The 22,108-nt window shown below is 36.4% G+C and overlaps 1 protein-coding gene across 3 annotated transcripts; it reads left to right on the forward strand.

Annotated features, from left to right (window-relative positions):
• The first annotated feature begins 453 nt into the window (after nt 1–453).
• On the forward strand, nt 454–22,043 carry LOC135615555 (exocyst complex component 5-like). 3 transcript variants are annotated; one of them, XM_065114204.1, is made up of 24 exons: nt 454–769; nt 854–1,081; nt 1,171–1,245; nt 2,627–2,728; nt 2,905–2,955; nt 3,062–3,167; nt 5,889–6,008; nt 6,117–6,208; nt 9,796–9,964; nt 10,044–10,120; nt 10,226–10,324; nt 10,419–10,509; nt 12,545–12,630; nt 12,742–12,915; nt 15,222–15,275; nt 15,359–15,487; nt 15,624–15,716; nt 15,792–15,932; nt 17,155–17,252; nt 17,324–17,408; nt 18,066–18,124; nt 21,417–21,515; nt 21,591–21,674; nt 21,793–22,043. In XM_065114204.1, the coding sequence occupies exons 1-24, from the start codon at nt 707–709 to the stop codon at nt 21,866–21,868; spliced, it is 2,451 nt and encodes an 816-aa protein (XP_064970276.1). In that variant the 5' UTR covers nt 454–706; the 3' UTR covers nt 21,869–22,043. The 3 variants fall into 3 exon arrangements, with proteins under 3 accessions (XP_064970276.1, XP_064970277.1, XP_064970278.1); XM_065114205.1 differs by lacking the exon at nt 15,222–15,275; XM_065114206.1 differs by lacking the exons at nt 454–769; nt 854–1,081; nt 1,171–1,245 and having other exon boundaries at nt 2,638–2,728; nt 2,912–2,955.
• The last annotated feature ends 65 nt before the right edge of the window (nt 22,044–22,108 follow it).

Here is a 22,108-nt window from a genome sequence, read left to right on the forward strand (position 1 = left end):
AACATACTTGATAACATATGCACAAATGAAACGATAAAAACATAATTTTATTATTTTTAAATTATTAATTTTATATAAATTTTTACTTGCCTATCACCCATCACACTTGTCGCTCGTCGTCACTTGCTCGTTGCTCACTCGTCGTACTTACGCACTTACTCATTATAAAGTAAGAAGAATTAAGATTAAATATTTTTAAAATATTAGGATCAAGATGCTAATCATAATTAATTATATGAGGTAATATATAATTACCCCTAATTGATATGACAAATATGGTCAAGTCAGCAACCAGACGATAAGCCAAAAAAAGTTTGCAGATCATATTTAACCCATTATTATTCAGGATTTATTTGAAAAATATAATTAAGCTATCATTATCAGATATTATTTGGACAATTATGCTGATTATATATTATGTGTGTGCAAATTCAACAGCGCGTGCCTGCGGAGGACGAAGTAACAACCACTCGACGCCGAAAGCCAACCTGTGCTTACGCTCTTCGTCTCCGACCGTCTTTTGTCCGTTAAAAAAGGCTTTTCCTTTCGCGTCTTTACCGATAACAGCGTTTGATCAAGGAAACGACGGCCGGCTCGCCGTCGCACGACCGTGTCACCCACATACATCTGGAGCCGTAATCCAGTCTTCTTCGTCCACTGTCTCCGATCGAACCCTTCGAATCGGTCTTGTACGCGTCGATTCCCTATGGGATCACCGAAGGCGTCGGTCGCTACTCTCCCTCTCATCTTGGACATAGAAGATTTCAAGGTATTTCCTTTTGCATTTTTAGGATCTCTTTTCGGGTTGGATTCGGTTCTGTTTGGTGGTTGATTTGTTTCTTGGATCTTGTAGGGAGATTTCTCGTTTGATGCGTTGTTCGGCGGCTTAGTGAACGAGCTCCTTCCGTCGTTCCAAGAGGACGACGTGGATGCCGCCGATGGCGCAGGTGGGCAGGACATGTTTCCAAATGGGACTCTGCGGGGCCCGCAGGGGGCGGCGACTCCAATGTTTCCGGCGGTGGAGGAGCTCCTTGCACTTTTCAAGGATTCCTGCAAGGAGTTGGTCGATCTCAGGGAGCAGGTATTTTATCTTCCAAAATTTTCGTATCAAATGCTGGATGATTAGGCTGATGTGAAGTGATCTAAACTATCTACACTTTTTGGTTGAAGATCGATGGGAGACTCCAGAATCTGAAAAAGGAAGTAGAAATCCAAGATTCAAAGCACCGCAAGACACTTGCTGAGGTCAGCACAAAATGTTTTTTTGGATACAGTTCACTATGAAGAAAACAACCTTTGTTAGCGGCACTTGATCCAAAGGTTTCATGAATCATTTTAAAAAATTTTCCTATTTACCGAAGATCTCGCTTCTGGAAATCATTTTGTCTGCAAGTATATTGAGATTAACCAGCTCTGGACTTTTGAGACCCTTGGTGAAAGATGGATCTTGCATATTTTCCTTGCTAGTCGAACATGAAATCATTAGTAGTGTTAACTGTGTGTGTCACATGTATATTTTTGGGTGGATATTTGTGTTTGCTGCTATAGATTTCTGGTGCAGGATCATTGATGAGGGACAGAAATGTGATATGTATGAACGTAGCCTGTCATAATAGATTTTCAGCTTGAGCTAATTATGCATTCTGACAGTGGAAGGGAAGAATATTCATGTTTATGGTTTACTTTCGGCATATAGTTGCATGGGAACCAATGTATTACTACACGCAACATCCTGATCGATGTGATATTTAAGGTTTTTTCAGTCAAAATGGAGTCTAGAAAAGATTATTTAATGGTTATGACCATGTTTCCTGAATCATGCATGGATTAGAGGGAGGAATTTTATTGTTATTCAATGGAAAGGCTGATGTTGAAGTTTTAGGAATCTAGATAAGATCTTATTAATTCAGGGCAAAAATATGTTATAGTTCACTCATGGTCAAATATAAAGGCACATTCTATAAAGCTATATATTGTGCTGAATGTTCAAAAATTTTGAACTAGTTTGATCTGCATATAAGTTGTATTGATTTTATTGACATTAATTGCAGAATTTAATGCTTACCAGAGGTCCAGAACATTAAATTCTCCAAAGCAACCTAAAGGAAATTCCTAATGCATTCTCCTTCTGTATCAGACGTTTGTTTTCACAGTACTTTGAATGCTTTTTGAATATTTAAAGAGGGAAAACCAGATATAACCAGAGCAAGCATATAGACTTGTACTTTCAACTGAATATTATTGAAAGCAAACTTGTGCTAGCAGTGTAGATATTCTAGGCTCCACCTTATGTTTGGACTTTGGAGCTTAGTGAATTCAAAGTTCAAACACTACCATCTATGTGGTACATGACATGCATGGACAAGATTTTGTGTACATGATGAGACTAGATGAAGCTGCTTTTATTTTTCTCTTTTTTTGCCTAAGAAAATAAGTTCCAAGGAAGTCAGCTTCATGAAACCTGGAGATTTTCTTTTCTTCTATTTGCCTTTTACCACATAAGATGAAGTGCTCTTTCCCCCCATGTTAGCAACAACTACAGTGAAACTATACAAGTTGATCTTTGAAACAGTGATCATTGATATCTTATATGCATACCTGCTTGCTCTTGTGTTAAATGTTTCAGCTGGAAAAAGGTGTAGATGGTTTACATCAGAGCTTTCAGAGGCTGGACACAAGGATTTCCAGTGTGGGACAGACTGCTGCCAAGATTGGGGACCATCTGCAGGTAAAGTTCTTTGCATTTAATGGTTGATAAAGAAGCACTACTGAGAAAAATATTACTACTGTACACATGCTGTTTGTTCCCACAGAGTTCTAATTCCAAAAATGCCTGAAGCCTATGCATGACTTTTAGTTTAAGATTTACTAAAATTTCTATTTATTCTATTTTTTAATTGTTAGAATGCAGATTCTCAGAGGAAAACTGCTAGTCAAACCATTGAGCTTATTAAGGTAGCCAAGCAATTATTTGAGGCTGTTTTTGTTTGTGGTTTTTTCTTTTTGCTATTTCCATTTTCTGCTGAAAACCTTGGGTTTATTTATTTAATAATGTTTGCAGTACTTAATGGAGTTCAACAGCAGTCCTGGTGACCTCATGGAACTTTCATCTTTGTTTTCGGATGACAGTCGTGTTGCTGAGGCTGCTTCAATTGCACAGAAATTACGTAAGCTATTATTCTTTCTTTATTTTAACTTATCTTCATCTTTTTCTTTTTGTTGCCTCCCTGTTCGTGCAAAGTTGTGCTGCATTAGATATTCTTATTTGTCCATGTAGATGGTAATAGACATGGTTTTGAACTACAAGAATGATTGTTTGGAACTATGGAGTCAAAGCTGCATATGTCCAACCCTTCCTAGTGCAATAGTGGCTACTCTTTGTTCAATAGTTTGAGTTTTTTTTCTTAGACATTTATATTTTATCATTCATCATGATATCATCAGGTTAGTGCAATAATTTTTTGTTAGATTTCACCTGTATGGCTCCTCAGCCATCCTCAACTATAAGTGGAAATGGAATTTTGGTCACTTGTTTCTTCTTTTGTTAAAAAACAATGGAATCATGGTAGATACACTTGCTCCAATTCATTTCCAGTGTGTCTCTTTATATCATAAAGAGAGAGCTTCTAGCTGGAGAAATATTAACAGTGAACTAGCATGGGCTGAAATCTAATATTTCTGACAATATTTGTTTTAAGAATTCAGAATTGCCATCTGTCAAATTGTTCTTGACTTATTGTTAGCAGTGACTGTGATAGGACAAAAGTTTCAGCGAAAATGTGTTTGCCTGTTTGAGGCATCTTAAGCTTCCCTACATATCCAAGTAGGGTCAAAGAATTAAATGAAACTAACTAGTTTTCTTGTTAGCATTCACAAATTTAGTTAAACTGATTGATAAATGTGGGCCTGTTGTATTCTAGTGTCCTAAGAGCTGTACAAAGTTCTTTATTTGGTTCATTTGTGTGGTTCTTCATATTTCTCTATCTCATTGTTTTTACATGGTTATACATCTTGGTCTTTGTAGATTAATTTTGGTGGAACAAAGCATCTTAATTGTTTTGGTGCAACAGGACCTTGGTGGGTTCAATTATGATCATAGACTAGAAGAGAAAATGCATAGAGGACATGGTATTCATGTTTGGATTTAACTATGTACCAAGATCTTCATTTTAGCATTTTACCTTGTTTAATTCCCCTTTTTGTTAGACTGGGAGGAGTTGTTAAAGTGTGGACTTTTGCTAACCCTTAAAAAATATGATGTTCCTATTGGAAGGGTCAATAGAATTGACAGATTAGCTGATAACTAGTAATGGATGGAGGCCTTTGTATTGAAGTAGTTGATTTTTCAAGTGTTCATGTGTTGAGACCATTGTTTAGTAACAAGATAAAAGTACAAATGGAGAGGGTTGATTCTTGTTCATGATTATTGTGGGATAGTTTAACACAGATTTCCATTTATATGGTTATTGTGGTTGAATAGTACATTGGAGTGGGAATTGGATTAGAAGTGATTTTGCAACTTTTATTATTGTTGAGGATGGGTTTGCAGGGGAAAACAAAATATAATACCTTTCCAAGATTGTGTTTTTATAAAAATAGATAATACCTGAGTTTTTTCTTGTTGAGAACTTTTGGAAAACTAGGATGCTATGAAGGGGTCGGGGGGATGGTTTTCTAATTATTTTATTTTTATTGGTTGGGAACAGAGGGAAACTATAAATGCTGATCTTAGTTAATATACTACTTATCATCTTGAAACAATAGTGTTAATGATAATTTTGCTTGCATTACCTGATATATTGATGGCATGAGCTGCTGCACCGTGCTGACATAGTTGCATTGGTCTGGATATACTTGATCATAAAGTAGAGTATTTGGCCATGGTCGTACATGGAGATTTTACTATCCTTGAATAACCAAAGATGGAATAGATTTAAGAGGAGGTAGGTCTGATTGTCTTTTTTTGAGATAAACACATTTAGGCTACAATCTTATCTTGTGAAAAGCATGAAGTAAATACAAAAAGAAAACAATGAAAGGAAAGAAAAATAGATTGCAAGAAGAATAACAAGACCACTCAAGTTGAGGATGAATGCTCATACATAGAGTATAGACACTCGAAATCTTTAATCATCGAGGTCAAAATAATTAATCTGAAGATGTTAAACCGTGAAGGATTCTGATGATATAAAGTGAAGGGCTGTCACACAAGCTTCTAAAGATTCTATTGTTACTTTCCTTTTACATGTAATAAACAAGCTCAATATGGAGTTCTCTCCAACCAGAGGGGAAGGCAGAGACTACTCTTTAGAAGTCCCGAATGTTGTCCAGGGAAAGACTAGGTGTTGGCCTATAGCTAATATGGCTCCTTGATGGGTTGACAGTTGTTTCCTCGGAGTTTACATGAACTGCACATTTCTCCAGAGGGGAAGGCAGACTACTCTATAGAAGTCCTGATTGTTCTCCAGGGAAAGACTAGGTGTTGGCCTATAGCTAATATGGCTCCTTTATGGGTTGACAGTTGTTTCCTTGGTGTTGACATGAACTGCACATCTCTCTCTCTCTCTCTCTCTCTGTGTATATATATATATACATACATATATATATATATACATACATATATATATATATACATACATATATATATACATATACATATATATATATATATATACATATACATATACATATATATATATATACATACATATATACATATATACATATATATACATATATATATATATACATATATATATACATATATATACATATATATATATATACATATATATATACATATATATATATATATATATATATATAGTAGACACTTATGGTTATGGGTCCTCTTAGCTATCATTGTTGACTTCTCTTGGAAATGATAGGATCATTTGCTGAAGAGGATGTTGGAACACATGGAATAAATATGCCCTCACCAGTGGGTGCTGCAAATGCTAGCAGAGGTCTTGAAGTTGCAGTTGCAAATCTTCGAGACTATTGTAATGGTGGGTTTTGGAAGCACAGACTAAGCTGCAGTTTTCAAGTCATCATGTTACTTTGATTTTCTTTTTTGGCTTTTCATATATAATCTTTAACTTTGTCTTTTGTTTTAGAGTTGGAGAATAGATTGTTGTCACGGTTTGATGCAGCATCACAGAGACGAGAATTATCTACAATGGCAGAATGTGCCAAAATTTTATCTCAGGTATGTAGCTATTGCCGATAGGCTGTTTTTGGCTTGATAAAATGTAACACCAGGATAGTGGGTTTGAGTTAGCTTTACATGCATTTGGATCATAATGGGTTCACCCAATAAACCCGATTATTGAATGGTTTGGGTTTAGGTTTAGGAGTTGACACAAGTGGTGGAAATAACCTAATTATTAATAACATTAAGTGTTTTCAACTGTCATTTTGCATTAAGTCTATCATGTGTCTTTTAAAAATAGGTAAAGTAATGGAAATACAGGGTTGATTAGATTGTACATGTCGATTTTAAGTTTCGTAAGTAGGTCAAATGTTACTGAGAACAAATCTTACCATGCTTGATTTGATTTGATTCCTTACTAAATGGTTAATTATGTTCGGTAAAGTTTTGCTTACATTAGTTTGGTTAGATTTGGGTTTAATTTTTTGACATATTAATCATATTGTTTGGGTTTGAGTTGAAAGTTCTCTTTTAATATATGCATCCCAAGATGACACAAGCAGGAATATACTCAACCCATTGACACCACTAGCATAGACCATCAGAAGAGCATTTTCTGGTCAGTTTGAAATCTGAAAAATTATTGTTTATGATTTGGTTTGATTTTTAAAGAAATTTTTGAGACCATTTCCAATTTGCATACTGCAATTATTTTATCTTTACTATTATATTTTATTATTCTAAAACTTTAGCTATAAGCATAAGTTAAAATGTTAAATTTAATCTTTTCTTCATAGCCTACATGCATCTTTGTGTAGCTTCACATGGAGAAGATTTGGCATTTTATGAAAATAGAAACTATAACTTGAGTTGTGCCACCTTCAAGTTAGGTAATAGAAATAGCGTATAAACCAGTTTTAGAAACTGAACCAACCTTAATGATTTAGTTTGAATTGGTTTTGCTCCAGTTAAATGATTTTCTAACCTGAAAAATTTAGTCACATATGACCATTTGGTTTGACATTTCTCATAAAACAGATAAAAGTTAACTTGGTTGTTGGAACTTGGAACCACTCATCACAATAAGAGGAAAAGAAGAGTAGGAAAACTGTGCTGAAGGAGGGTGATGGGAGTGACAAAACTTATTTTCTATGATTCCGTTTTTATGATTGATAATAATCAGTTCTCTTTTCTTTAAGATTTAACATGACATGTATTTAATGTTAACTTAATGTTTTAGCTACAATGTTTTGTGGAGCATGCCTATCATGAGCTGATGGGTCAATACCACTTGTTTTGAACCTCCCCTGATTTTCCGGCAAATCAAGCTGTCCTGATCTTGACTTATGTACCTGATGTGCCAATTTAATTAGGTTGTATTAAGTTTGTCTCGGTTTTCCTCGTGGGCTCTAGAGATTAGCACTCTTGAATTCATACACTCGAATAAGTGAACTAGCGGAGGGGAAAAAAAAGGAACAATTGGCAATATATAAACCAAGGTTTGCTGTACCGGACTGTACCGCTTGGTACGGGTGGTACGTACTGGTCCGACAGGCTAGCGGTATGCGTATCGCCCTGTACTGAGTACTGTAGCACTGTACTGTAGACTGTATCACTGCTACAGTGCTCGGTACACCTGGGTGTACCGAGCGGTATATCGTACCGTACCGATACCGAGCCCGGGTCGAAATGCCGATACGGTACGGTACGACAAACCTTGGTTTATATATTGCCACTTAAAAACAAGGTTCGTCGTACCATACCGTACCGTACCGGCGTTTCGACCCGGGCTCGGTACCGGTACGGTACGGTATACCGCTCGGTACACCCAGGTGTACCGAGCACTGTAGCAGTGCTATAGTGCTACAGTACACTGCTACAGTGCTCGGTACGGGCGGACCGGTACAGGGCTGTCGCGTACCACTAGCCTGTCGGACCGGTACATACCGCCCGTACCGGGCGGTACAGTCCAGTACGGCAAACCTTGCTTAGAAATATGATGTGTACTGTGCTGCTAGTTAGGTTAAACCAGCAGAATCAGAAAATAAACCGAGAAACAAATTGACAGTCTAGAGTTGGTGTTCATGCAATTGTGTCTAAGACAAAATATACTTGTTTGATCACACACCTGAGCATAATGTACCTATCCTTTTTCATTTATTGAAAACAGTTTGATATTTCTTCTTATGTTACGAAGATTCTTGGTTTTCAAATAAAAAAGCATACTTTTACTTTAGGACTTTCCAGAATCAGATCTTATTTGCAAATGGAAAACTATTGTTGAGATTTAAAGTTTAGACGAATAGAACATTCCACTAGAGAATTTAGCACGCATGGATCGGTAATTACTAAGATTAGTTAAGTTGATGTTTTTTGTTTTTAGGGTTTGTCATTGGCTGAAATTTCATATATCACAGACTAAGGTTCATTATACCATGGCATGTCGTCCTACCACACACTTAGCTGGTTTTTCCTAAGTCGTGCAGCATTTTTGCGTGTTCTTTTGCAAATAGTTTGTTTTTCCGAAACCTCTTATGGTCCCTAAAGGACCTGCAAAAAATAAGACGAATTAGAGGAAATATTTAACTTAGGATTCTATAAGCAAATATTTCAGCAAACACTTGATAAAAATGTAAATTACAAACATAGACTGCGCAAGTTCTGAACGGTCGCGTAACAAAGGGTCCAAGGTGGTCTACAACGGTCAAAAGTCCCCACAAGTGCCACATGACACTGTTGTGGAACAAGGCAGCGAACCAGCCCTAGACACTACCCCAAAGTCCCATCTAGTCATGTGCCACCCATATAGCTCAAAGGTGTTGTGCTAGCTGACACTCTGCATCACTTTGCGGAGCTAGAAAACCTCCAAAATAACTTTCTGGATGACCTATTTTTGAATAGGTTGCGTGTACAATGACTGTATGAAACCTACGTTTACAGGACTAAAACAATCACAAGAGCAAACCAAAATAGGGTTGTGAAGCTTATTGCAAGCCCTCTACATGCTATGCAAAGCATGAATAAAATCGAAAGACACGAATATTCACAAACATTACATCGAACACCCCTTGTACTGATTCGTTCGTGATAGCCCGATACAGACGGTATGTACAATAGGGGACTAGTATGGGTGGTATATACCAGTTTTTCGGTACATCCCACCATATCATGTGTCGGTATGTTGGTATGATTTGGTATGTACCATACCGATGGCTGGTTGATACATCGGTACAGACCGATAAGGCAAACCGTGCCATAAACTAACTTTTGATATTATGTACTCATCATGTATCCCATGCTTGTGCTTCTCTATGATGACTTTGATGTTGTTATGTGCTATTGTTTTTTGTTTCATTTTCTTCTATATACGCAAATTTTGCTTTTTTTTTTTGCCTATACAATTTTCATTTCTCTTGTTTTTGTTTTCTTTTTTCCTTTTAAATTTTATTTTAACGAACATGTTGCTGTTTCTCTCATCTATATATTGTTTTATATCATATCTTATTTACAGATTTGGACAGAGACTATTGAGGTTGAATTTGTAGCTTAAAGAACACTATTTTACAGATATAAAATTTTAGGACTGTTTCCTAAAGTGATGGCCTTTCTCTTATAAATCTCACATATAACTTCTGCGTTTGTAGTTTAACAGGGGGACTAGTGCCATGCAACGTTATGTAGCATTGAGACCAATGTTTATTGATGTAGAGGTCATGAACACAGATATCAATTTAGTTCTGGGTGATCAGGGTTTACAAGCTGGTGCTAACAACATTGCACTAGGTCTTTCTACTTTATACAAAGAGATAACAGGTTCTAATTGACCTTTTTCCATTAAGTTGTAAGACAAGTTCATAACCTTTTGATGGTCTTATATTCATTTTGATTGTAGAAACTGTGAGAAAAGAGGCAGCAACCATAATGGCTGTCTTTCCATCACCCAATGATGTCATGTCAATTCTTGTGCAGGTATGGCACGGAAGTCTGTGATTCTCATTAATGCTAAACTTGAATATGCAGTTTTGGACTTTTGAGACAACTAATGTATGGCTATTTATGTTGCTCATGTTTCAGCGGGTTTTAGAGCAGAGAGTAAGTGCAATTCTAGATAGATTATTAGAAAAGCCATCCCTTGTGAACTTACCACCTGTCAATCAAGGTGGCCTTCTTCTGGTAAGATGTGCCGATAGTCTGTGCATTTTAATTAGATATTAGAAGCTTTAAGAGGCTCATGCTAGTTTGCATTGGTGTTGAAATTGAATTGCAGTATTTAAGAATATTTGCACTGGCATATGAGAAGACAGAAGATCTTGCTAGGGAGTTACAATCTGTTGGTTGTGGAGACTTGGATGCTGAAGGTATACACAAACACAATAGTTACATATGCTGAGTTTTTCTTGAGTCACCGAATTTCACCTTTCCTCGATGTCACTAGAAGAAGTATCATAAATTCAATGGCTGAATTTTCCATTATCTGAATGAGTTGTTGCTAGCTCTCTCGGTGATTTCTTTTAGTTGCTAGCAAACATTCTTTAAGTTCTATTGCCTACTTGGAGAAATAGAACTTGTCGAAAATGCTGAACCTTTCAAACATAGGCAAGGTTTTCCATGTCATTGCATGGGGGCTCTGCTGTTACCATTGGTTCTATTTCATCAAAATGACCCTGTGCTGGCTATTACAGGCTGGCCGAGCCATATATTCACATCTTCTCACATGTTTATGTGGCATATTTTGGCAATCCTTAATTTTGAGTTAGATTATTTCCTATTTACACATCCAAATAAGATAAAATTTATTGAATCTATTCTCATTAGGAATATTTTTTTTTCTCAAAAGCCATGTAAGTGGATCATTTTGGATCTATATAGTTGCCTTATGCCCTTCTCTCTTTTCTTTAATATTCAATTATTCATATCTTTCTTCACTTGTTTTCCTAACAGCTTTATTCTCTTTTCTGCTGTGGTTAATCTATAAACTGTTATTTTACATAGGCAGTAGAAATGATCATTTTCACATTCTAAACCCCTCTTGGAAAACAAGAACAGTGAGAATATTTTGATGATTTCTTTGTGATTTCATAAATTAGCCATCAATTCATCAGGGTGGGTGGATTTAATAAAACTTTACCCGACTGGTCAAAAGTTGAACCTGACACGATCTTCATACATTGAACCAAGGTATGCAGTTTCAAATAATACCGTCTGTACCAGGCGGTACGTACCAGTCCGTCAGTTGACTGGTACACGGACCGCCTGTTACCGGACGGAATATATATATATATATATATATTAATATATATATATATAATTTTATATATAAATACTTTTTTAAAAGGTGACGTCGCCCCGCGTGGAAGAAGGAAAAGGCGACGCAAAGTTACCTTTTATAAAAATATATATATATATAATCTTATATATATATATATATACCGAGCGGTATACCGCTCGGTATATAGTATCGTACCGTACCGAGCGAATGTCGAAATTCCGGTATGGTACGATATTTCAATCCTTGCATTAGACAGCCCTTTTGCCAGGAGCATGCAACGTTCATCTCAGTCATCTCTTCAACCAGAAATTCTGAAAAAACAATACATCCAATACAAACATAAATGGACTATCTATTTGACTATGGCCGCACTCCACATAGTATCACAAAGGAGGTGAACAGAAGAGACTCCACATAGTATCAATCCCTGTTGTCCTAATGCTAAAAAATGCACAACAAAACATCTTCACAATTGATGTCAAGACTTGTGATCTTGCTGCTGCTGATGAGGATGGGGTTCAGCCAGAATCAGGTGATGGATGAGATAATCAGATATAGCACCACTAAGATCAAAATTGGCTCTTGTGTCTTCGACTTTAAATTGAGTGGGAAGGAGGAGGAAGGATAGTCTGAGGAGAATGGTTGTGAATCAAGAGTATTCTTTGAACCAAGTTCTTGACTATAGCCAAATCAAGGCTGAAGCATGTTTCTATCCGATGAAAGCTAAGTTGACCTAACTACTGTAATAATCAGGTTGGCAGTTTTCAGAGTTCCCGATCTATCTGCAGGGTCCTAATCAAAATGGTGCTGTTTGGCTTGAAACCTTTAGTTTGAGTTTAATGTCTGATATGCTTATATACAATGGATATTTTCAAGATTCAAACAATGAGATACTAAATATGTATTTTGGCAAATAAAGGATTTTGAGAATGTGTTAAAGATTGTCAACCGACTCAACCCAACCTCTGATGAATGTTCTTTTGGAGATGGGCTTGCTGTGTAGCAATTTCAACTCTTTCCAGCATAAAAGAAACCTTTGCAAGCATTTGTATGGATGTACAGTTTTTTCTTCACTTTACCTATGAGACTACCCTACTCAAGAACATATATCCTATCTTCTTCAGGTCTTACAGAATCACAGTTTCTTTCGCACAAAGATAAATATCCAGAATACGAGCAAGCTTCTCTAAATCAGCTGTATCAATCGAAGGTTCTATGTCATATGTGCTGATAGAAAATCATTATTCTGTTTCAAAATTAAGGTTTTTTACTTGTCCATAAGTAGTGTATAAGTACTAACAATTCTTAGCTTGTGCTACAGATGGAGGAGCTGCGTGCAGAAGCCCAGCAACAATCTGAATCAATGGGGACCATCTCACGTTCAAAAGCATCTATAAGTCCATCTGCAAGCCAACAGATATCTGTTACTATAGTAACAGAATTTGTGCGGTGGAATGAAGAAGCAATATCCAGATGTACTTTATTCTCTTCACAGGTTAGTACTAGATTGTGCATTCAGTTCACTTTATTTTAAGTGTAGTTGGTGATGGCCGATGGAAGTTTCACTTAATGGATACTGGTAATTAATGAAGTTCAGTGTGTATCGGAGTCTGATGGTTTCATTGTCTTATTAAATATTTGTAACATGATCAGAAACTATATTTGTTGGTCAACTGTCTGTATTTTCTACACATCCTATACCGGACTTTATGTCTGTATTTTCTTCACATCCTATAGCAGTTTGTGCAACACCAATGATAAAATGAAAACTGTATTTGAAGGTAAACAAGACATGTTAATAATCATTTAACATTATATTCAAAATGTCTGCAGGATTGTAGTCTGTGAATTAGGTTATTCTTTTCATAGCAGTTAGCATTGGTCAACTGCTTTAGTAACAGTCATCCTTAATTGTTAGCCTTTTTTTATTCTAAATTTTTTTCCAATTCATTAAAGTCCTTGAGAGAAATAAAGTTGTACGAGTCAACAATTGTGGGTTTTTATGATCACAGTTTCCCCTTAAGGATAAGAGAGATATCCTTGTTACATTTTAATATGTTTGCTGGAATTGTCTTCATGGAAAAAGGATTTTCACTAGAAATATTGGTGAATATTGGAAGAGAACTTTCATGTTGTCTTCTAACACATGTTTGCTAGATTAGGCAGTTCATTCCTCAAAGAGTTATTCCCTTGGTGCCACAAATTAAAATGTCAACACAATTCAAATATCAGTCAATGGCTAGACCTGATATTGGTAATGAACTATACCATGTGTCAGTTTGGTCCTGTACTGGTTGGTATCGGTTGGACTAAGTGGGCTGGTTCCAAACCAGCCAGACCAGTTTCAGACTTCTTAAATCTAATAGAATTTCTTCTTTCCGTTTGTTGCTCAATAATGATTCGAAATATGTCATAAGATATATTGTAAATGATATACCAAGAAACATGCATAAAAAGCTTCTAGAAGTGCTAGAGCAGGAAATTAATTGAATATTTGAAATACTTGTAAATACATTTAAAAAGTAAAAAAGAACATACTACCTTATTGATGACTAATACCACGGAAGGGATCCTTGTGATTGAGCAAGAAGTGGATCATGGTCCATAATATCAATCAATTGTGTTGATGATAATTGTAGCTTGAAAAGCCATGCATGATACTACTCTCGCGATATTCGATATTCGATATTGATATACAATTTGTCACTCTTGAATCAAACTAACAATAGTGGCAACAATTTGATCATACATGGGTGACGTATCGTTTGTTTCAGTGATTTAAAAAGGCGCTCGCCTAGGCGCTCGGGCGAGGCGAGGCGAGGCGAGGCCCGAGCGCATCGCTTCATTTCTAGGCGGTGCGCTTCAAAGAGGTGCCCGCCCGAGCCCAGGCGCCGGGCACTTCGGGCGAGCGCTTGGGTTAAACCAAGTGACCGAACCAGCTTTTTAGGTCTGGTTCGGTCTCCGATGCTTTAGTTGGTTCAATCAGACCAACTAAAGCACCGATATCAGTGCGACTTCCCCAACCCTAACCCTGCTCGTCGTTCATGCTACTGCTGCTCGCTGCCACTGTTGCCGCTCGCCGCTACCACTGCCGCTGCCACTGCCATTGTCACCGCTCCCGCTGCTGCTGCTCGCTGCTGTCGCTGCCATTGTCGCCGCTCGCCGTTCCCGCTCCCGCTACTCGCTGCTACCGCTGCCATTGTCGTTGCTCGCCGTTGCCGCTACCGCTGCCTCTCCTGCTTTTCTCAGTTAGCACCGTCAGTCTTCCCTTACACTCTTCTCTTCTCTTTCGCTTCTTCTCTTTCGAAAGTATACTGTTGATATTATACAGTATACTGTTAACTGTATACTAGTAACAAAATTTGTATTTATTGAATTTTGAAACTTTTTGTTAATGTGACATTGTGATTTTGTATCTTAGATTTTCTTAATTTAATAACATATTTTTATTTAAAATCTTAAATAATTATATTTATTAATTATATTATATATTTTTATATTTTAGCGCATCACTTCGCTCGGGCAAGCGCCTAGCGCCTCAAGTGTTTTTGGACCGTGGTACCTTTTGGCACCTAGCGTTTTTTAAATCACTAGTTTGTTTAGGTCCTCTCTTTTGCCTTTTGGCTTTAAGAGTTGTTCGAGCATCCAACACTCCCTGGAAAGCCTCTAGGGTGACCTTTATGTATTTGACTATGTCACAAAATCTATATTATGATCGTAACTTGTCTCCATACTGTGCTTAATAATATCTCATTCCTTGATTTGTTGATGGCTAATTGATAGAAAACATTGCTTTTGCAGCCAGCTACTCTTGCAAGTAACGTAAGATCGATGTTTGCCTGTTTATTGGAGCAAGTATGTTTGAGGCCTTAATCATGTTGATTATGTTGGCTTATCTCCTCGATAATTGTTTTGATAGAATGCTGACTTCATTACAGGTTAGCCAGTATTTAACTGGGGGACTTGAACGGGCCAGGGAGAGTTTGAATGAAGCTGCAGCTTTAAGGGATAGATTCGTTATTGGAGCAAGTGTCAGTAGAAGGGTCGCTGCAGCAGCTGCTTCTGCTGTATGGTTATCCTTATTTTATTTTTCTCTTCATGCTCACCTTTTTCTGTTTGTCATTCATATTCTCCATTATTCCATTAGATGTATTTCAATGGCATACACTAGTATATAAGACTAGCAAATTTTCTTGATTGCAGGCCGAGGCTGCTGCTGCTGCTGGTGAGAGTAGTTTCAGATCGTTCATGGTTGCTGTGCAACGGTGTGGTAGTAGTGTGGCAATACTTCAGCAAGTATACCATCCAGACTATCTTAACTGCTTATAATAGTATGTAAGATGTGCACTGATGGTTGCTTATTTCCCTCAGTATTTTTCAAAAGTTATCTCTCGGCTCCTACCTCCTGATGCTCATGCAGCCTCCCTTGAAGAGATGGGCACAGCTGTCTCTAATGTTGAGGGTGCTGCTCAGAAGGGCCTTCAACAGTGTATCGATACTGTCATGGCTGAGGTCAGTATTTGTCCAGGTCTTATTTCCGTTGTTTTCCTGTATGGTAGTTGAACCATCCACCTTTCTCTATATTTCTTCGGACACAACTTTGATTATGAAAGTATTAGGTTACTGAGGCATTAAATAAAACATGGGTAGCATTGATTTTATGAGGATTGAATTGAAGTCAAATCATGTCATTTTGGATCAGATTTAAATGGAATTTGTCCATTTCACTGACATGTTATAAGATAACCCTATGGTTCTAAACAAGTTTATTTTTCTTTTCCATTGAATCTTGGGGTGTATTTTGGACAGAGATAGTTACATATAATATATCTTAATGCACAGTTTGGGTCAGTTTTGCTTGTTTGTCATCGGTGGCTTGTGTTCCAATTGTTAAATATCAATCTGGCTTATGATCGGGCTGCCAAATTCGACCTAATATTTACTTTTCTTGACTAACTGATTCAAGATTGAAGTAATCACCAATGTAGGAAAACAGAAGACACAAGTAGACAGCTCCCAATTACTAAGGGTTTCATTGAAGTAATAAGTTTGAATCATCACATTTTGTAATTGACTAATTAATTAGGAACAATCACAATTAAGCTCCATAGTGTATGTTGTTTATTGATGAAATATTTGATAAACTATTAGTAAGGATAAACTTTAGATTGGAGTGAGATAAATTTTTGAAATTGAGGCTTCCAGATTGAGGACTAAGACCACATAAGTGGAAGGCAACTTTAGCAACATCAAGAAAATTATTAAATGAACAGTTTAAATTAATTTATTAGAAGTTCCTCAAAGTAAAAGCCCTGGAACTTTAATAAGTAGGAATTGAAAAACTAAAATTGCTCTTACCGTCCTGTAACAAACTTATACTGACTTGTACCAGATGGTACAGTCCCTGTACCAGATGTACTGGGTGGTACAGGCTCTGTACCAAACGGTATAACCCCTGTACTGGGTGTACCACCTGGTTTATCTTGGTCCACATACTGATAGACTGTTGGACTGATAAATACCACCTGTACCATATTGCATTGCATCAGACGGTATTCAGAACCTTGCTATGCAGTGTCAGAATCATTATATGATTTCTGGATTTCTGTCTTCAGCATAACCGCTCATGTCTTATGTTTTCCATTTCTAATTTTCACATGGAAAATTGTTCACTTTCAAATTCCATGGAAATGTTGCTATCTAATTTTGTTAGTCTCATATGGACCTTATACAGGTTGAGCGATTGCTATCTTCAGAACAGAAGACCACAGACTACCGTTCACCTGACGATGGAAATGCTCCTGACCACCGACCGACAAATGCCTGCATGAGGTGCATCTGAGTTTATGTTACCTTGTGGCAGCTCATGTATGACTATTTATGTGTCTCTTGGTCATCTTCAGAGTTGTAGCCTACTTGTCTCGTGTCCTTGAGTCTGCATTCAGTGCTCTAGAAGGTCTCAACAAACAGTCATTTTTGACAGATCTGGTAAGTCTATATATCTAATTCAGAACTTCAGGTGGGAAATCTTTAACAGTTATTTCATACTTTGACTGAACAATTGGTAAAATTTGTCAAAGTATGATAAGTGCTTTGCCTCATTCTTATAGTATTTAGTATGCCAACACCCAATCTCTTTATTTGTGTATGTCCTGCATGTTTGAAGTTGAAAATATCCACCATTTTACCTTATAGAGTATGATTTGTAATTCTGATATAATTAAAATATTTAAATGGTATGAACCTCTCTTTTCTCTTAGAATCTGCCTCATAATACTTCTGCTAAATTGTATTTAAGGGCTAACATGATATATTAGCATTATAGAAAAAGTTTAAGCAGAATTATTAGTTAATTAATAGTTATCTAATAATAGACATGCCTAAATTGTATCATAGGGAAGAAGATTCTGGGTATTCAGTTAAACAGACATGGAAATGCAACATGTTGAATGCTGATTATGTGCTTATTTTCAAGATCAGTGAACACGATAATACGATTGTAGCCTGCTCAATTATTGTGTCATAAATCAGCATATGCCTTTGTGTTATATGCTTTAATAATCAGAGATTTTAATGTCAATACATGATAAATGAGTCTCACATTTAGTAGATATTGACTTGTGACATGGAGTTCTGTAACTTCAGGGAAATCGCTTGCATAAGGGGCTACTTAGCCACTGGCAGAAGTTCACTTTTAGTCCAAGGTAACCATTGAAGTTGTTTGTTTGTATATGTCATTATTATCAGTAATCATTCTCTTGCTTGCATATGGGAACTCCGTAACCATTGGCAGAAATTTACTTTTAGTCCAAGGTAACCATTTAAGTAATTTTTCAGTACATGCCATTATTATCAAAAATCATTCTTGCAGACAATTCTACCTTCTGCGAGAAAGATGAGACAAAGATAGGTCTGCTAAAACCTATTTCTGAGGTTTGTGAAAAATGTGACCATCCCATCCAAGGATTATAACCACCAGAGCAAATGCAAGATGATGATGTAGCAACAAGACTATGAAATGCTTTATCTTGTTTTGTTTTTCTACAATCAATCATCTTCTTGGTTTCGCATTTTAGAGGTTTCTCATTCATAATGGTCATTTCATTGTATATTGTTTATCAATCATGACACAGTACCTGCATCCCATTTTAGAAAGAAGCTATGTCTTTTTTAATGGTTGTTTAAATAAATAAGCCAATATAACAATCAATTTCTTTGTTCAATATATAAACCAAATTTCCCAGTTACAATGTTATAAGACATTATATATGTTTAAGGTGTGTCATTCTTATGTTTATAACTGTGCATATGGTTATTTGTGCAAAAGGCAAGCTGAAATTAGGTTTATCCAAATGCCACATCTTCATCACTTAGTTCTTGGAACATGTAACCCTCATTAGTATTTTTTATATTTATCAGGTTTACTAGCATGACTTAGATTTAATTTCTTTTCTAGCATCTGTGATATATGACTTCCAAACTTCTTTTTACACACTTCATTCCTTCACTTTTGATTCTCAGCGTCCACTTACATTGTCTCTTTTGCATAAGTGTAGCTTAACATATCTAGTGCTTGTAATTTTATATCTGATCCAACTTTGTGAGTTGGTTTTCTTATCATTTACTTTCATTTATGCCAGAAGATATGTGCATCTGATTGTAGACTGCATTAGGTCTCAATTGGCTGTCAGGTTGCCTAGTGCAGTTCTTTTTTCTGGTCTTGGAACCAGCTATGGAGAAAATTTAACAATTAAGTATTCACAAATAGATTTGACCTTGCTGACATTAAATTGAATTGATTCCAAGAAACTGACTACAACAAAAATATATGATATCTGAAGTCTGAACCATTCAGCTGGTTACATGATTCTTCTTACATCATTTATCTGTGTTGAGGCCCTTGAGGGCAATATTACATTTAGTGAATTACTCTATTGAACTTTAGGATTCTTGTGCTCTTGTAAATCTTAAAGCTTGTTATATAAGGTAGTATCAGTATTAACCCTTTTCTCCTCTCCATACACATATGTCCCTTATTAATTATTCAAGTTCTATAGGCCTGCCTACTTTCTTCATTTTCTGAAGGCATTATTAACCTTCCTCTGTTTTTTTTCCTTCACAAACATTATATGATTTCTATTAATGTTGCGTTATTAGAATGCTGTTTTTTATTTCGTTATTTTATTCTAGAAAGTTTGGTCTTCATCATTTATGCATATAATTATATGTGATTTTCTGTTCTTACCCCTCTGATCTAAATATATTTCTAGCCATTTATAATACCTACATATTAGAGAAATTTATTGTACTTCCATAATTAACCTCTCTAATTAGCATATATTTTTTTTCTAGCACTTTAGCGCACTCAAAATTTCAACTATTTCTTTATTTCTTCTGAATATTATGATTTAGATTATGCCTCTTTTGTCCTAATTCTGTTAGCATCATTATTGCACCCATTATCACCATTAGATTCTTAAGTTCATTTCTGTAATTGTATTAGTTCCACATGGCCTTCTCTTCACATTGAATAAAACCATCATCCTAAGCCGCTTGACCAGGTCGTTGTGACCCTGGCCACATGTTGCCCCATTCATAGTTGGCCATCCAATTCTTTCCAAGAGGCCTTCAACAACATGTTGTTTGTCCACCACTTTGGTACATTCTTCTACTTATCATCTTGCTTTGAAAACAGCATCTATTTCCTACATGATATCGATAATAAACAAATGTTCAGCCTCTGGATGCAAACCAGGCCAATGGAATATGATTCTGTCCCTTCCAAGTTCTAGCCCGAGGATGCTTAATTTGAGAAACAGAATTATAAAGTAGGGTGTGTTGAACCTTTGAAATAGAGGTATAAGTAATGAAAATTCCTTTCAACTGAGTTGGAACCTGATCCTGAAAAACGATACATTATTATCATGCACTGAATATAATTAGTGTGCATTGTAATCAAACTTCTTTTATTCTAAATATACTAAGGTGGTTTTCGGTCCCTAGGTGTCAGAATGGTCATTTCTATGACTGGGTAATGACAACCATAACCGCCTGATTAGGCAGTCAACTTTTTTTGTCATCAAACTGAATTTTTAATGCCAAAATGTCCCAATATTCGATCTCTAAAGTTAGTCCAAGATATCTCATAGTTTTAACTCATATAAACTTTGTTCTTCATCATAACTTTTTCACAGAAATCTCTTTTTTTGTCTGTGATTCAAAAGATCCTTTGCTATGAGCTTGATCTGAAGTTGGTTATGTTGTTAGTAGCTTACAAACTTTTGATGTAACAGGTTCAGCACACACTAAAAATTTATCAAAGCTTAAATTATACACACCAGGACACTGCCTTGTGCCCACTTTTTGTCTAATAAGTGGAGAGATGTAATAGACTTCTAAGAAGCACATGTGCTTCAGTTGAATTATTTAAAATATCAGAATTCAAATGTCAGTAAACTACATGCTCATAGGATCTTGATTAAGTTTGAAAGGGGGTTATCACATAGGACTGGGAGGTGTTTGTTCATTCAGCAAGCTGAAATAGAGAAGCTTTCTAACTGGAGAATCCAACTTACCGTCGACCATAATTGTCTGTTTTGGTTCAAGAAACCAGAGCAGCTTCAAAGGCTAAAACTTTACTGCAACAGGTCTCTCTTGTTCGGTAAAACAGTTCAAGTTAACAGCTGGCCATTCATCTTTACCGTGTTTTCTAGTGCTTGTCATGCATGCTATACCAAGCCAGTGCACAGCCTTCACAATGTGCACCAAGCATAACTTCCTTCCCAAGGCCTTGGTTGGTGCACCATTTTGCACCGTACCAACCTTACGGACAAGGCTCCGGCACATCAGACATTAAACCTTTATTCTAGTAGGAAAAGATTGTGTGAAAGGAGGAACGTCTCAAATTACTTGAATCTAAATGTCTTAAGGTTGAATTTTTCTATTTGATTCTTCAATGAATTATCTGAGGTTCTTGTTCCCAACACTTGTTCACAGTGGTGGACTGCGGTTGAAGCGTGACATCACCGAGTATGGGGAATTCGTACGCAGCTTCAATGCTCCTTCCATTGATGAAACCTTTGAATTGTTGGGCATGTATGTCATACCTCCTTATCATTTGTTATTTGCTGGTATTGTATGATACACAGCCTAACACATTATCATTTGCAGAATGGCAAATGTCTTCATTGTGGCACCTGAAAGCCTTGCTTCCCTATTTGAGGGTACTCCAAGCATCAGAAAAGATGCGTCGAGGTATTCACTTCCAGCTTTTGTCACTCGGATCCTTTTCTAAGCAAGCTAGATTTGTTCATCAACGAAACAAAATAGTTATTAATACTCCGCTTCTTAACAATCTATATACCATTTCCAGGTTCATTCAACTTAGAGATGACTTCAAGACTGCTAAACTCACAGCTATGCTTAACAGTTTTATGTCGGACTCGTAGTGTAGAAATAGTGGAGGTAGAGATTGGTCACCATGTTTCAGTTGAAGTTTACTTGTTTGCTAACCCGAGCAGTTTGAAATGTCGATTACTAGCTTGTTAGTAGTAAATTGTAATCACACTCAGTTCCTTCTAGTATTCATTGTAATTATTTTGGCTACTTCGAGTTAATTTTTAACTGATAGTGTATGTTTACTGGACAAGCTGTGCCTTTATATATATATATATATATATATATATATA

Source organism: Musa acuminata, chromosome BXJ2-6 (genome assembly GCF_036884655.1).
Source record: "Musa acuminata AAA Group cultivar baxijiao chromosome BXJ2-6, Cavendish_Baxijiao_AAA, whole genome shotgun sequence".
In the NCBI taxonomy this organism is placed as follows: domain Eukaryota; kingdom Viridiplantae; phylum Streptophyta; class Magnoliopsida; order Zingiberales; family Musaceae; genus Musa; species Musa acuminata.